General features: G+C 41.4%; 1 protein-coding gene across 1 annotated transcript in view; it reads left to right on the top strand.

Moving 5' to 3' along the window:
* STT3A (STT3 oligosaccharyltransferase complex catalytic subunit A) overlaps window positions 1-17,184 on the top strand; it is a 99,647-nt gene that overhangs the window by 43,843 nt on the left and 38,620 nt on the right. Inside the window, exons 6-9 of the mRNA XM_029574230.1 lie at window positions 4,595-4,685; window positions 9,354-9,460; window positions 11,905-12,069; window positions 13,775-13,955. Of these exons, the coding sequence (XP_029430090.1) occupies window positions 4,595-4,685; window positions 9,354-9,460; window positions 11,905-12,069; window positions 13,775-13,955 (544 nt within the window). The remainder of the gene's footprint in view (window positions 1-4,594; window positions 4,686-9,353; window positions 9,461-11,904; window positions 12,070-13,774; window positions 13,956-17,184) is intronic.

The raw sequence follows: 17,184 nt of genomic DNA, 5'->3' as shown, positions 1-17,184 counted from the left end.
TGTGACAGAGGGCCATCATCTTGACCATCACAGCGGAGATTCAAGAGAGCTAGCAGGTCTCAGCGTGGCACGTGTTGAGGCTGTTGGGCCATATGGCAGCAACGGTATGTGTCATTCCCTGGGCAAGGTAACACATGTGGAGAGCCTTTTGGATGCTATGGTCCCAGTGACGCCAAGCCACTTGGAGGCTTTGGGACTGCATCCGTGTCAGCCTGTCCATCCTGGACTCCTTAAGAACATAAGAACATGCCATACTGGGTCAGACGAAGGTTCCATCAAGCCCAGCATCCTGTTTCCAACAGTGGCCAATCCAGACCACAAGAACTTGGCAAGTGCCCAAAAACTAAGTCTATTTCATGTTACCGTTACTAGTAATAGCAGTGGCTATTTTCTAAATCAACTTAATTAATAGCAGGTAATGGACTTCTCCTCCAAGAACTTATCCAATCCTCTGGCAACAAATTCCAGAGTTTAATTGTGCGTTGAGTGAGAAGAACTTTCTCTGATTAGTTTTAAATGTGCCACATGCTAACTTCATGGAGTGCCCCCTAGTCTTTCTATTATCTGAAAGACTAAATAACCGATTCACATCTACTCATTCTAGACATCTAATGATTTTAAACACCTCTATCATATCCCCCCTCAGCCCTGGGCTGGAGAGCTCATGTAAATGAGCTCAGCATCCAAGGTCTGTAGTCTGCCCAGGAACAGATCTACCAGCTAAACTTCTGGAGCTCCAGGCAATCCAGTACGCTTTGTGGGCTTTCAGAGATTGGCTGTCCAACAAAATTGTGTTGATACAGGCAGCCAGATGGCAATGTAATATGTCAACAAGCAGGGAGGTTTGGGCTTTGTACCTCCTGTGTGGGGAAGCAGTTCAGATATGATCATGAGCCCTCTCACAAGGAACGGTGCTCAGGGCCATGTGAAACTCTGAGAGCATTTGAGCACCTCCTCCAGGGAACAGTATTGATGATCCACTTTGACAGCCAAGTTGTCATGTTTTATATCAACAAACAGGGAAGCACATATTCATAGCCCCTATGCAAAGAAGCCTTATAGATATAAAACTGGGCTATTTGGACAACGGTGTCTTTACAAGTCACGGATTTACCAGGGATTGCGAAATTGGAGGCGGACTGCCTCAGCAGGATATTCCACCTGCACGAATGGTCTCTAGCTCAGGCCATAGCTGACAACTTGTTCACTCGATGGGGTTAATACATGATCATGAAGAACAGGTTAATCATTTCTGTTCAGTTCAACCAAGTCTCCACAGAGAGGCACTAGATGCGTTCCTATTGTCCTGGGCGACAGGCTTTCTCTATGCATTTCCTCTGCTGCCACTAATTTCCAAAATGGTCCAGAAATGCATAAGGGAATGGGCCAAGATGTTTCTCATAGTCCATGTGTGGCCCAGGCAACCATGGTATGAGTATCTCGTACAGTACTCAGCCACCCCTCCACAACACCTTGGGAGCAATCCAGCACTATTGACTTGGAAAGAGGGATCCCTTCTTCACCCGTTACATGCCAACCTGAATCTAACCGCATGAATGTTGAACGCGTGGCTTTAACACACTGGAACCTTCCAGATTCCTTCCAGGAGATCCTTCTGTCTGCAAGCAAACCATCCACTCAATGTACTTACGCATTTAAATGGCATCGCTACTCCAGTTGGTGCACGCAACATTCACTGGACCCATTCACATATGATCCCAGACACTTATTGTCTTAACTGTACCAACTTTCAGCGGCTTGGCAACCACTTCAGTAAGAGTTCACCTTAGTTTCATAAAGACTTACCACAATCAAGAAAATTGAGTTTTGATCTCTACACACCCACTAATTTCCTGCTTCAGGAAGTAACTTAATCTGTGACTACCAATTCAATGCCCTCCGGTGCCTTGGAATATCAACATAGTCCTTTCTTGTCTCATGAAGCCTCCATTTGAACAGTTAGATTTGGTCTTGTTGAAATTTCTCACTGGGAAAGTAAGCTTCTTGATTGAAGTAACCTCTGCACACAGAGTAAGCAAACTTCAAACCTTGGTTCACTTTCCACTCTATTTTCAATTCGTCCCCATCCAAAGTTCTTACCAAATGTGGTTTCACTGGCCCACTTGAACCAAACAATTTCGCTACTGACATTTTTCCCCAAAACCCCACAAAAATGAAAGGGAAAATTGAATTCACATACTTGATCTTAAACTAGCTCTAGCTTTTTATAATAGAAGAACTCAACAGCATTGGAAGGGAATTCAGTTTTTCATTTCGTATGACCCAAACAGACTAGGAACCCCAGTAGCAAAGCGCACACTTTCTAATTGGATCACAGCCTGCATAAAGAACCGTTACACTGCACGCTCCCTTCACCTTTTGAACCTAGTAAGGGCATATCAAGTGAGAGCTATAGTGCCATTAATCACTCACCTGAATAATGTTTCTGTAGAACCTAAGCAAGGCAGCCCACCTGATCATCTGTTCACATCTTTACCTAATATTACTGCCTAGATAAAGTATTGGCAGTAGATAGTTCATTAGGAGTGGCAGTTCTCAGTTGCACCACGTCATCTTAATTAGCTGTCCACAAAGGAGTTCGGGTTGCAAGAAGAAAAAACCCGAACATTTCCGTGGGATAACAACCCTCAGCTTGGGACTCCCCATTGAGTATGGCTAATTCAGTCTGCTTATCGATGGAAAAGAGCAAGTTTTGCTTACCGTAAATGGTGCTTTGTGTAGGGAGCAGGATGAATCAGCTATGCGACACCAGCCCCTCCTTCCTAGACAGCAATAACTGGGATTGAATCAACATTCTTCATCGATTTGAAGAGAGTTCTGGAACTTACAATTGCATTGGAGCGCCTTTGCATGCTCTGTATACAAAATCTTTAACTGACTTTGAAATACAACTGCATTGTGCCGCCAGATAACTTCACCCTTTGAGCATGGCTAATTCATTCTGCTATTTACGGAAAACACCATTTTATGGTGGTAAAAAACAAAAAAAAACTTGCGCTTCCTTCCTATTGATGATGGTTGTTTCCCTTTTTTTTTATTGGAAGACTGTCCTTAGCTAGGGAGATCCATCTGTGTAGTTACTACTGTAGTGAACTGCTTATATTTAGATAAAACAGTTTGCTGATCTGTAACATGAATTCTAATGAGTCACAATTTCTCCCTAGTTACCTTCTGGGGTTGAACTTAGCTTAATTACAGAATTAAGGCATGCTGTGGGAAGCTAGGAGCTTGGAGAGGTTTTTAAGTCTTTAGTTAATTGATTTTTATATTCCGCTTTTCAGATACTTCAAAGCGGTTGCATTCAGGGGGCTTGCAATGTAGGGTAAAGTGTGACCTTAGTCAAGTCAGTGGGATTTGAACCCTAGCTGCCATGGTTTGCAGCTTGCTGGTGTAACCCGTCTGCTATTCCTCCAGTCCAATTTGCTGGAAAGATTGGGAGAAGTGTCATCTAGTGACTTGTGAACTGCTGCCTTCAAAGAATACATGAAACAGCTGAAGCAACTTCATTTGTTCTAATTTGTCCATGTGGGAGACATTTATTTGTTTGTTTTTTTTATATACCGACATTAAACATGAGTATCACATCGGTTTACATGTTAACTTTGTGATAATGTGGTGGTGGTGGTCATATTATCTCTACATTGTAATGTTATGAATAACACAGCTATGTATTGATTTAACAGTTGAAACATTATAAACATTGATTAACAAACGTTGATAAATTTCTTAACATTGTCTTTAACATAGCTGAAAGTAAGTGTTGAAGTATGTTGTTTGATTGAGATGTTGTGAGGTTTCTTGGTGGGCTGTGAGATTTCTTGGAGGGAGTAGGGATGGATCTAAGTAGTGTGGGTTAATTGTTGTTGGGATAGGCTTTTCGGAAGAGCCAGGTTTTTAGGGCTGTCTTGAAGTTCTGTGGAGAGGGTTCAGTTCGGAGTTTTGTAGGTAGTTTGTTCCACAGAGCGGGGCCTGCTATTGAAATTGCAGGTTCTCGCGTTGAGGTGAGGTGAGCCTGTTTGATGGAAGGGATTGAGAGTAGTCCAGTGCTTTTAGAACGCAGGTTTCTTTGAGAGGTGTATGGATGAAGGGTGTCTAAGCCAGTCAGTCTTTTCATTGTAGATGGATTTGTGCATGAGGGTAAGGGTTTTATACTGGATTCTGTGTACGACGGGGAGCCAATGGGGTTCTTTCAGTATGGGGGCATTCTTAAAGCCTGATCCAGTAATAAATCTGGGGCATCACAATTTGCCTTGTGTACAGTTAAATTTATTTATTTTATTTAAAAGATTTATAGTCTGCTTCCTAACTTAGATTAGTTCTAGTGTATCCAATATGTTAAATTTAAAAGTTATGAATAAAAAAAAATCAGCTGAAACAGCCAGACAGATGCTTTTGTTACTTTGCACTCAAGTCTCTCTTCTGTCCTGAAGAATGTATCAGGTAATAAATTGCTAATATTATAATAGGGTAAGGAATGGTTAAATGTCCTGTATTTCAGCAGATTATGAGAGAGTTTTTCTTTCTATTAATTATATTAAATGAATCTATTATAAACTGAGCTGTTTTATTTCAGGATGCAGGTGCAGGCCTTTTAGCTGCTGCCATGATTGCTGTGGTACCTGGTTACATCTCTCGTTCGGTTGCTGGCTCCTACGATAACGAAGGTAAGGGTTCTGGCAAATGAAATTGGAATTTATTGTATGCATTTATCGGTGTTTATAGCTTCAGTATGCATTTGCTTGCCTCTTACAAAAGTTTTAGTATGTTCCTAGAAAATTGAAACAGCTAGAGCACCAATAGAAGAAAGAAGTGGGCTATCTGAGTACAAAAGCATGCTGGTTAGAATAGGAAAATGAGCGTGTAAAGAACATCTTTTAAAATTGATAAATGCCACAGACTGTACTTCTACTAGCTTGGGCTGTGCATGATTTCAAAGTATAAATGGCAATCGGTATTTGCATAACTAAACTAACAACTATCAAACTAAAAATATCTGTTAAACTGACAAAATATCAACTAAATTGAAATGGTACAGTTAAAGGAACATTGTTAATATTATTAATTGTTAAAATAAGTTTGCAGTTTACATTTGTCATGGTTGTGATCTGATTGATCTTGCTGCGCATAGGGTGTGGTGTTTTGGGTTTTTTTTTTGTTTTGTTTTTTTGTTACTTCAGTTTGTAGTGATTTTTCACAGTCTCCCTGAGGTTGAGTTGCAAGGAGCTGCTTAAAGAACTTTAAATTGCTTAATTGTTGTGTATACTTTTGAAATAAAGCTGACTGTTTTTTCTTTACTGAAATTCTTAAATTGCTTTTGTACAATTACCCTTCATCTCTTGGGAGCAGTTATGTTCCAGAGATAGTGACAAATGGCATGACACACAATGGTATCTGACTTATGTAAGGTCTCTCTTTTTTATTATTTTTTTTTAATTCTCTTTATTGTCTGGTGCCTTCCTGTTGCTTACCATTGACTTTCCTGACTCAGGTGGCCCAATTGGATACCATGAGCCATCATTCACAAACTATTAATGAATGTCTGTTTGTTTATGCAATGACAGTCTCTGACTGAGAGGTGTAGACCATGGCTTCCTTTGGAACCCAGTGCATATGCGCCAGTAGGTGTCACTGTAGTGTAACAGCCAGACATCCTCCCTCTCTGCTAGTTGTGGTTGCTACCTATGTCCAGCCACCCAAATGTGGAGTCTAACCTAGATCAACTGTCTGGTAGTAGTCTAGACTGCCACTAGAACATTGGGCTGGGTGCTGATGCCATTTCTGACAACATAACCAAAAGAAGCCAATTAGAGCTCACTGTGGGGAGTACAATTTGAAATCTGTTCATCAATGTGGCTGCTATTAGATATGCAATTAAATTGGGATACCATTTAAAGAGAATAGAATATTTAATGTTCAGTTGTGAACATTTGTATTTAAACTTTTAAAGTATTGTATAAATGGTACAGACTTCTTTAACAAGAAAAAGGATCACATTGAGGAGTCTTATTTGCATGGCTAACCTTTTTTTTTTTTAACTTTTCAGCCCAGTTGCAATATGCTTTAATTCTTCTCTCTGCCATTCTTGACTAGGGTGGAAAGCTGAAGCACTATGAGGCTGATTTTCAAAGGATGTAGGATGATAATTTTGGGGGTTAAGATCCTAAATTATCCCTTTTGAAAACTTACTGAGTTTCACTAGGGGGCAGATTTAGGGTGGGGAAGAAAGTTAGGCATTTGGTAATGATTGTAAGTAGTAGATAACTTAAGCAATTTAATCAATGAATATGATCTTAAATTTTGGCTGAAATAGATGCCTACATTTAAAAGCTCAGCATTTTTTAAAATCAGGCTGCGTGCTTTCCTTTGTAATAGCTACAAAGGTAACTGTTACAAAGGAAGGCACACAGCCTGATTAAAAAAAGAAAAAAGGCTGATGGTTATCCAGCTTGGTGTCAGTCCTCCAGCAAGGGTCTATGGACCCTTACTCCTTTTGGAGCCCTAGGCCCAGGATCCTCCCTTCTGGGATCAGTGGTCTCTATCTTGGTGCTCTCAGCAATGGGACATATATTTAATCCATTTCTTGAACTAGATTTTCATTTTTTGAAAGGTTCTCATGCTCCTGAGTTGAAATTCTTCACATGTGGCTTGTGAGAACATATCATTTTAGGCAGAGATGACTTCAAATGTATTATACTAGTAATAGAACAGGCTGAAGCTGAATATCTCATGCACAATGTCCTCACTGAAGAAATACTTGGGCCATGCCCAGAGCCCACCTGTAACCAGGTGCTGCGGGTGGAGGCCAGTCTATGGCCTGGCTGGGTGTGACTCCATCAGTGCGTTGGAGCCTCTTGCATTAGTCTCTACCCCTCTGGCCCAACCCTTTCTCTGTGTGCACAGGTTTCTAGTATGCCGATAACTTGGAGGGAGAGGGAGGAGAGCGGTTGCGGCTGGTTGATGTTGCAGCCTGCTTAAAGGGTCATGACTGATGCATAGTCTCCCTCTTTTTCTTCCTGGCCAGCCTTCCTCCAGGATCTTGCCTGCATTCTTTGCAGCTTCCCAGAGGTAGCCCGATCCAGCATGCGTTACATCAGAATAGCAGTGGCCAGAGAAGTTGCGCAGCTTGTTTTGTTGGGCGCTCCAGATTGGCACTGCTCGCAAGCACATAGCAGTCGGAGAGCTCCATGTGGTTGGGCTGGGGTGGGGGGAGGGCTCACATAGGCTGGAGCAGTTTTGCTCTCCCTGGCAATGAGCAGCAGCACTGAGTAGCATTGCTCCCCAGCCAGCATCTGCGTCTCTTACAGTCTTGCATCTGGGGTGTGGTAATCCAAACGAGTTGTATAAGACGGGAGGTGAAAGGCTGTTTTGCACGGAATAAAAGAGGCACCTTGGGGAGATCGTGTCTAGCGATCTGAAGACAGCAAAGCAATGTGACAAGGCAATAGCTAAAGCCAGAAGAATGATGAACTGCTATAGAGAGAGAGGAATAACCAGTAAGAAAAAGGTGATATTCCCATTGTACAGGTCCTTGGTGAGGCCTCACCTGGAGTACTGTGTTCAGTTCTGGAGACCGTATCTCAAAGGAGACAGAGACAGGATGGAGGTGGTCCAGAGAAGAGCAACCAAACTTGTGGGTGGTCTCCATCAAATGACTTATGAGGAGAGGTTAAAGGACCTAAATATGTTTATCCTGGAGGAGTGGAGGTGCAGGGGAGATAAGATGAAGACCTTCAGGTACCTGAAAAGTTTTAATGATGCAAAATCGACAAATCTTTCCATTGGAAAGAAGTCTGTAGAACTAGGGGTCACGAAATGGAACTCCTGGGAGGACGACTTGGAACCAACGTTGTGAAATATTTCTTCACAGAGAGGATGGTGGGATGCCTGGGATGCCCTTCCGGAGTAGGTGGTGAAGACAAAAATAGTGAAAAAAATTCAAAGAGCATGGGATTAACACTGTGGATCCCTAAAGGCTAGAGGATGGAAATAAAGAAAAGAGTGCAAGGGGGTATTTTGCTGGTGTGGCAGTTACTACCCTTAAACAATAAGTCTTCATACTGTTGATGCAACTTCATCATTGCTCTCTTGCTTAAATGGCAGGGGGAAAGGGGAATTAGATTCTGACTTTTACTATCTGGGAAAACAAGCCTGGGGTAACTTGCTGATGCGGTTGTTACTCCCCTTAACTAATAAGCCTGATACTTTTGATGCAACTCCAACATTTGCTATCTGCTTCAACAGCTAAAGGTAACAGGAATTGGACTCAAACAGCAACCAACAAGGGTCCTGACTTTTATGGTCTGGGAAACTGATAAGTATGGGGATGTCCTGTACAACGCAGCAGATACTACCATAAGCTTGCTGGGCAGACTGGATGGACTGTTTGGTCCTTTTCTGCACATTTTTATGTTTCTATAATTACCAGTATGTGGGGCATAATGTTTCATTAATGTCAATGTTGAATATTGATTGTGTTAAACTGCTGGATGTAGTCTTTCGTGAATACTATCTGTTACTGTCTATTTTACGGCTTGTGCATATAATAGGTAGCCTCCATTGTTAGCAATACATTTTCTCCGGGATGTTATATGTGAGTAATGCAGTTAGCAGCGCATATTAGTCATATGATGGTGAATGTATCTACTTCATGTTAATGTTTCAGCAGGGGGGAGGCAGGTATCCAGGCCGGTGGGGGGATTTTGGATGTGGTGCAGGCTTGTATCACTGTGCAGGTCAGCAGTGGATTGGCGCCTTCTGCAGTGCTTGGCGGGGCATCTGTACACCTTGGGGAGGCCCTCTTGCTTGAGGGCAATGCGGGGGGGGGGGGCATGGGTTATGATGCTGCCTTGCTTGGTATTATGGCGAGCGGAGGTGGTGGGTAGCCTGCGTTGGCAGTTACCATATCGGCCTGAGTACAGGTTATGTAAAGGGCATATATTGTTCAATAAAGCTGCGGCCTTTTTATCCAATTGCTATGTTTCTGTTATTTAATTGTGTTAAATACTGTACCAATTTAGGGCAGAGTGTGTGTAGATATGTGGTGGTGTGGGTATTGGATTTGGGAGAGGGAGGGACATAGCTGTATCGACACTAGAGTCTCGGCTGCTAGAGTTAATGGACAGGCAGGAACTTTAAAGGAATGGTACATTAGGGAGAAGAGCTGCTTTTAAGGACTGTTAAGGGTGCATCACACCTACATAAGGTACTGTTGCTGGATTTCACTGTTTCCCTTGCAGAGAGATTTTGCGTGGTCTTAAAGAAGTGTCATGCATTGGTTTTTAGTGTTATTTCCATGCTTGTCTTTGAAATGTACTTCTTGTGTGTTTGTCTAGGTATTGCTATATTCTGCATGCTTCTTACTTACTACATGTGGATCAAAGCTGTGAAGACTGGTTCCATCTACTGGGCAGCTATGTGTGCCTTGGCTTACTTCTACATGGTAAATGCTTGTTTCTCTTCATATGCAGAATACTCCTAGACATCCAGAAACAGATTCCTTCTCACACTCTGAAACCTTTTCATGTGGTATAAGCCAAAATTTGGAGAGCGGTTTCAAAACTCTCCATTCTACCTATTATTTGGAGGTAAACCCCTTTTGAATTCAGGATAGCTAAGGCCATGTTTTATTATACATGATTCATTATTTTACTATGTGACAGTTTGAAAACTTGATCTCTATTAAAGCATATTTGCAAAATTCTTATATTTGTCAAATCAAAGGTATTGCAGCTTGAAAATCCAGTTTTTCTCTGGTCCAACATGGCTACTGGAACGCTATGCTATGGTTTTACATCACAAATAAAATCAGAACAATATGAAAGGACTGCTCTGTGGCTCAAGCTGTAGTGCTACAGCTCTGCAGATTTGTCTTAGCTATGTGGCAGAGCTGGCAGGTCCTAGGAGTGCAGCAGAGGTGAGATTATGTGCTTGTGCCCAGAGAGGAAAGGAGTAAAGACACAGTACTGAAAGACAGTCTTAGAAGAGATTTCCTCTAGCTCTCAGGCTGGCAAGGTTTCCTGAATTGCCCAGGCATGTTGTCTTGGGTGGGGATAATATAAATGATGAGAAATAATGCAAAACTAATAACATTGAGACCCTAAAGTATGCTTCACCTGCTTATTGACCAGGTTCCTGACTTTGATGTTATAAGACAATCAGCCAGTTCTACATTCATATTTTTCCCATTCCACATGCTCTCGAGAGTGAACAAGCCTTACACAGTTTAGACTGCAAGAGAGCTCTTGTCTTCTGTTTTGGAGTGGACTCAAGCCCTTAGAAAACCCATCAACTAGTTTCTTTTCATCCAAACTGTCCTGGAGATGCAGTATCTAAGGGAAACCTCTCTGATTGGATATCACTGTCAATTATGCCCAAGCAGGTGGGCTTATCAAATCTCCATGGCTGTATCAGTTGGCTATTTAAGATCAAGGATATTTTCAAGGCTGCAGTATCGACTTCTGTCCATGGATTTGCGTCTTAGTATTGGCCAGTCTGGCCTCTGTGGTCTCTTTGAAGTTTAGAATGCAACAACGGGGCCGGCTCGGTGGTTCAGTTAATAAGTGGTGTGCACTGCCATGTGGAAAATCACCAGGTCGGTCTTTGAGTTGGATATTCCTAAGCCAACTGGGGCTCTGGATACTACAGAGGCAGTGACCAAGTGTGTGTCTCTGGGGTGAAATGGAAGGGAGTCATAGTCGTTGCCTAAGGGTGACACTTAGTAACTGGATTTGGGGTCCAAGATAATCCCTGCATTGACAGGACTAAACATGAGTTAGGAGGGGATATAAAATAGGGGGAAAAAGTTCTGGATAATTGTGAAAGATGGTTTATAGTGCCAAGATCCTTGTCCTGGTTGTGCTTTAACTGGAAATACAAAGAAGCAGAAGGAAAACTTCCAGGTCCAAAAAAAAAAAGAATGGAAACCATCCATCTTAGGGCCATTTTCATTATTTTGGGGTATCTTTCCTCCCCCCCCCCCCCCCCCAAAATGGAGAAAAATAAAAATCTCTTGGCTCTTGCCCTGCAAAAATGTTGTCAACATTTTGTTTCCCTCTTTTTGTTGGAAGGTATTCCCACTTGTGTGGCTGATCGTTCTGCTTGTTGTCAAAAAACTGTTTCTTACTGGTAACTTGCTGTCCCTCCTCCCCTTTTGAAGTTGTTTTGAAGTTATGTATAGGATTGAGGGGGCTCAAGCAACAGTGGTTGCATGGGAATGTCCGTGCATGCTCAGAAAAGCCTAATTAGAAGAATCAAAGGAAGCTACTTCATTCCAACATCCAGTCCCTTGCTCTCACTGATTTGGATTCCTAGATGGCTGTTCTGGGCTGTGAGCTTTTTCCCTTGTCTGTGCCATAAGATGATATCACTCACTTGTGTGGCTGATTATTCTGATGTTTAAGGAGAACACTTCTCAAACTAAGAAGCTTAGTTTTATGTAATTCTTTGTATTGGCTTTCATTTCTGTGCATTCAAGTGGACTACCCTGGCAACCATGCTGTTTTCTACAATAAAATAAGAAATTAGTTCTTCTGCGTACATGGATTCATTTTCTAGAGCACGCTGTACATATTCTATTCTGTACATTGCAACTTTTGATGCCTTTGAGCCTTCTGATTACCCACCCTACCATGTGCTCCATCATGTATAAAGTAATGTATACTCTTGTATATCATTGTAAAATGATTCATGCCTACTAACAAAGGGCCAGATTCATTAAGGCTTTTCTCCCATTTTGTGTATGGAAGAAACTTTAGTGAATCAGGTAGAAAGATTTTTAAAAGCATGATTCCTGGGGTTTTTTTCAGCCATATGTTGCTATAGGCTGGCTTTTGTGACTGAATGTAGATGTATGCTTATAGAGACTTCCTTCCTGCTCTTACACAGGTCTCATCCTGGGGAGGCTATGTATTCCTGATTAACCTGATCCCACTGCATGTCCTGGTTCTGATGCTGACAGGTCGTTTCTCACACAGAATCTACGTGGCTTACTGCACAGTATACTGCCTGGGGACTATCCTTTCTATGCAGATTTCCTTTGTTGGGTTTCAGGTAACTATACAGGAACATTGTTCTGTGCAAGCTTTGTGCTCCAAGCAAAAAATACAGTATAATTTTTTGTAATCCCTGAATAATACTATCCTTTGTATTTTTTTTGCTTAATGTGTAATGTTTCTCAGTGGAGGAGTAGCCTAGTGTTTGGAGCAGTGGGCTATTAACCAGGAGACCAGGGTTCAAGTCCCACTGTTGCTCCTTGTGATCTTGGGCAAGTCACTTTACCTTCTGCTGCCTCAGGTACAAACTTAGATTGTAAATCCTCTGGGGATAGGGAAATACCTGCAGTACCTGAATGTAATCTGCTTTGAAGTGCTGAAAAAAGTGCAAAACGGAATATAAACAAAAATCTAAATAACGAAGTAATGTTAGGAAATATTTTACATAATTCAGTCAGTACTTGTAACAGACAAAGTCACTCAGATCTGTGCAAGTTATTGGTGAAATCACACCTAGAGAGGATTGTCCATTTCTGGAGGTTCTATCTCCAAAGGGGTATAGACTGAGTAGAAGCAGTTTAGAGAAGGGCTACCAAAATGGTACAATGTCTGTATCAAAAGCCTTATGAAATGAGACTCCAGGACCTATAGAACAGAAAGGAGATAGGAGGAATATAACAGACATTCAGTAATCTCAAAGAGAGAAATAATTTGCAAGAGGTATTTTTCAGTTTAAGGAAATTTCTAGGCCAAGCAGTAATGATAAAAGGCTTCAAGGAGGTAGACTTAGAAGTAACATCAAAAATATTTCTTCAAGAAAGCATGATGAATGCATGGTTTGACCTCCCAGTGGAGGTGATCGTGGCAGAATATTCAAAAGATACTCAGGTAAGCACTGTTGCAAAGAAATGGAGAGAACCTGAGAACAGCTGAGATTTATGGCATTATACCAAGAATGAAACTGGGCAGGGCCGTATTGAATGTCCTATTCTATATTTTATTTCTGAGGCATAGTAGTTGAAGTTCTGGCAAACTTCAAGGTGAAGATGCATCAACATAAATTGATGTGTTGACTGGCAGCCACTAAAAACCTTGTTATCCTAAGTAAAAATATAGCCTGGGACCATCAAAGTGTGATCTCAGCAGTGGAGTTGTTTAAACAGAGATGTGGCCCTAATAAAGTAGGCACAACTTTTTATTCCTAAAGAATGTTAACATTTCAGAAATAAATGTATCTTTTGGATAAAAATAAATGTGATCTAGGACTAGAACTGCCAGAGGAAGCAGCAGACATGAAAAAAGTAAACTGATATTTTAAGGAATGTAGTAATGTTGCTTTATGCTACTATTTCTATTATCCCTATATTCCTTGGAAGAACCTTAAAAACACTTCCAATCACCAACAAATTTCAGTGATAAGCTAGTTTCTACTATCAAACATTACTTTGGTGTCCTGTATGCAGGACTTGATGACCTAATGCCAGTTCCAAGCTGACAATGGTTACTTTGATTCTCTATTCTAGGCAATGAAAAGCAGTTTTCATATGTGTACACAAATTCATTTAATAATTAAATGTGACCTTTGACAGTATGCCCAACTATAATAAACACAAGTTTTTTTTGTTGTTGTTTTTTTTTTTTTTTACCTTATCTTAAATAATTACTTTGGGAATATGTGAATAACAGTCTGCATGTTGATCTTTGCTTTCCCTGTCAGATATGTTTTAGACTGAATAGTAAGTTTGTCTTTGGTCTCTCTACAGCCAGTCCTGTCCTCTGAGCACATGGCTGCCTTTGGTGTCTTTGGTCTGTGTCAGATTCATGCTTTTGTGGATTACCTGCGTAGTAAGTTGAACCCCCAGCAATTTGAGGTGCTTTTCAGGAGTGTCATCTCCTTGGTTGGATTTGTCCTTCTCACTGTTGGAGCCGTTCTCATGCTGACAGGTAAAAATTTCTGCATGGATAGTGTTGATATCAAGCAAACAGCTATATGCAGCTTGTCACAAAGGCAAATGTGTTTTGTCTGTATATATGTCATGGAGCAAAGGAAATGCAGCCATCTGGTAACATTTGCCATACTTGTGTGCAAAGTTTAGATGCCCCGGTCAGATTATGTTTCAGTGAATATCTAAGTGAATGGACTCTACTGTTAGGGTGTTCAGAGCCAGAGAACTTGGTGACAGAGCCATGGGGACTCTGAAACAGCACAGATCCCCTGGTAAATATCAAAACAAGAAATGTTAAGGAGGCCATTCATTAACTTTAAATCCTACAGCCATCCCTGCATGCTTTGGTGTTTTGCTGCAGGGATGCTGTAAAATCCTATTGGATCAGCATTAGGTGAAGACAGCAATATATAAAGAAGCCTAGCTGGTCACATCTTTGCTGATTCAACAGCCTAATGCTGAGTTCACTCCATATAGCCTGCTGTCTGGTCTCGCTCCTGTGTTCCTGCATTTGTACCTGGTTCTGGTTTCCTGCTCCTTGCTCCTGATCCAGTCCTGCCTTGGCCTTCTGCTTTCCTGCTCTGGTCCTGCTGTGTCTCCTCTGTGCTTTCTAGACCTTCAGCTCACCAAGTGCCTGACAAACAAGCTAAGTAGAAAGTGCATTGTACAAATAAACTCTTCTTGTACCTTTCATCAGTTTAAACAGCAGAAAATCTTCAGTGATGTCAACTTTGCTGTTCGTACCTCTTACTGTGTGTGTAAAAGTGCCCCCTCTAACAGTGGTATAAATGTAGTGACATATTGTTCTCTACAGAGGTGCGCTCTCGTTCTCATATGCAATAAAAACCTTTTCCCGGTATACATTCTGCTACTGATCAGTACATGAAGCGAAAAATAGTGCAGGTGTGAGACATTTATCTCACCTTGCGGAAATTACCTATGCGATGTGGGAGCAGGGTAATTAGCCTAACCATGCCTCCTTTTTTTTTTTTTTCCATCACACTTGCTATTTCCACTATATTTATAGTATTTTGATAAATCTAGGCCTAAGTTTGAACCTGAAGCAATGGAGGTTAAAGTGTCTTGCCCAAGATCATAGGGAGCAGAAGTGGGATTTGAACCCCAGTTTATAAAGCCTGCTGTTCTAACTACTGGGTTACTTCTCAAGTCCTTGCTTTGGGGGGTGTAGGGTGGCCAGTGGCAGAGGAAATATTGTGCAGGTTGTGTGAAGGAGCATAAAATCTGTAATCACTGGACACCAAAAAACACTTGTGAAAATCACACCAAATTATACTTAAACGATGGTGTTTACAAAACCCTTCCCACAACTGCACAAAAATATTTATGAAATAATAAACTTATATGCAGCCACTCCTATTAAAAAAAAAAATAAAAATTGAGTGGAGTCAAGACTTTCTTCTCCTTAACCAGCTTTATCTATAGAGATTCATCCTCCAGCATGGACCATGTTTCGCTTCTCAGCTTTTTCAAGGAGGCTAAGAAAAACAGATTGCTTTCTCAAACAGAAGGTTGAAAGATTTTCTTTAAACAAGACAAAAATTATCTCAAATTGCTTACCAGCATGCTACTCATCTTAAACTCAAGTATTAGTTGCAACTCACAAACATGTTGGGTACAATGAAACTCTTGAACTCCGTATCCATCATAGGTTATGTCAGCTTCTGTTCATTTAGAACAGGGATGACCCACTCTAGTCCTTGAGAGCCACAAACAGGTCAGGTTTTCAGGATATTCGTAATGAATATGCATGAAAGATTTGCATACAATGGAGGCAGTGCATGCAGATCTATCTCAGGCATATTCGTTATGGTTATCCTGAAAATCAAGCCTGTTTGGCTTTCAAGGACCATTGTTGGCCGCACCTGTTTTAGAGATTCATAGAAATATATAATTTGACAAGGGTGCCTAAACTTTTTCACACAATTGTATAAATCACTTTGTGTGCAGCCTGATTCAGAAGCATACAGCACTCCAATCTGTTAAGTGATTTGTTTAAATATATATTTTCCTCTATCTTACAGGATCATTCATCAAATCGCGTTGAGGGGTCTAACGTGCAATAAAAGCACGATCTTTATCCCGTTGTGTTTGTATGCAAATTTGATAATGAGTATGCAAGCACTGTTTATGCAGATGAGGGACTCCTACCGCATGTCATGAAAATTTCACGCACACTAACGCAGGATTTTACATTGGAAATAACATCTTTTTTTGGTGCGGTAAAGGTGAAAAACGTTTTTATCCCAGAATAGCCACCATTATCGTGGGTCACAGCTATAATGGCTAATATCGTGATCATGAAATTGAGGACTTTTCTCAGACACATCTACATAGCTCTGCTGGGCCAAATTAAATACCTTTTCTTATCTGCCCTGTCTTCCAAAATATTCTGTGTTAGGGGGAAGTGTACCAGTAGTGGGATACTGGCTACGTCACTGGTCCGGTTACGTGATGGAATCTGGATTTGCGTGCACATTTCAAATAGAGCAAACATGTAGGCACTTTCAGACTATTTGATACCAAATGCACACATACGTGCCTATTTTATAATGGCTGTGGCCATTTTATTACATACGCGGGTACATTCGATCATGATATCAAATAGGCTGAAAGTGCCTACATGTGCGCCCTATTTGGAATATGTGCGCAAATCCCATTCCCACCACACAGCTGGTGAGATTTTAAGGATGGGAAGGGGGGGGGGGTTATCATGGATTTCTTCTGGGCTGCAAGGGGGGCGAGTTGATAGTAAACAAGGTGACAATGGTAAATGTTTAATAACCTTTTTTCTTTGGCGTGCACCAGACACTGCACTCTGAAGGTTTGTGTATTTTGTTTACTTTGGCGCACCAATGCCTTTGCCAGATTCACCAGTTTGTCCCAGTTCACCCAGGCTAGGGATAGGACTTTCAACCCTCCCCCCCCCTTTTTTTTGGTCTTCCTTTCCCCTGTTAGCCACAACCCGTAATAGACCGTTGACTAGCTAAGATATTTTTCTTTTATGCCCTACGCCCCATCCATACCATTTAGTTAAATTATGAGGTAGGGGACCCTGGCGCGTGCCTGTGCTCTTGTGTATACGCGCACATTTATTGGCCACTCCTACGCCTACACTGCGCTGCTTTTTTGATACTTTTCACATGTGCACATAGCGGGAGATACAAGCTTACACGGACGGCTTTTAAAACCCATTCTATGCATATTGG

The sequence above is a fragment of the Rhinatrema bivittatum genome, chromosome 12 (assembly GCF_901001135.1).
Source record: "Rhinatrema bivittatum chromosome 12, aRhiBiv1.1, whole genome shotgun sequence".
Lineage (NCBI taxonomy): Eukaryota > Metazoa > Chordata > Amphibia > Gymnophiona > Rhinatrematidae > Rhinatrema > Rhinatrema bivittatum.
The sequence above is the reverse complement of the archived record's forward strand: the minus strand, read 5'-3'. Positions and strand labels throughout refer to the sequence as shown.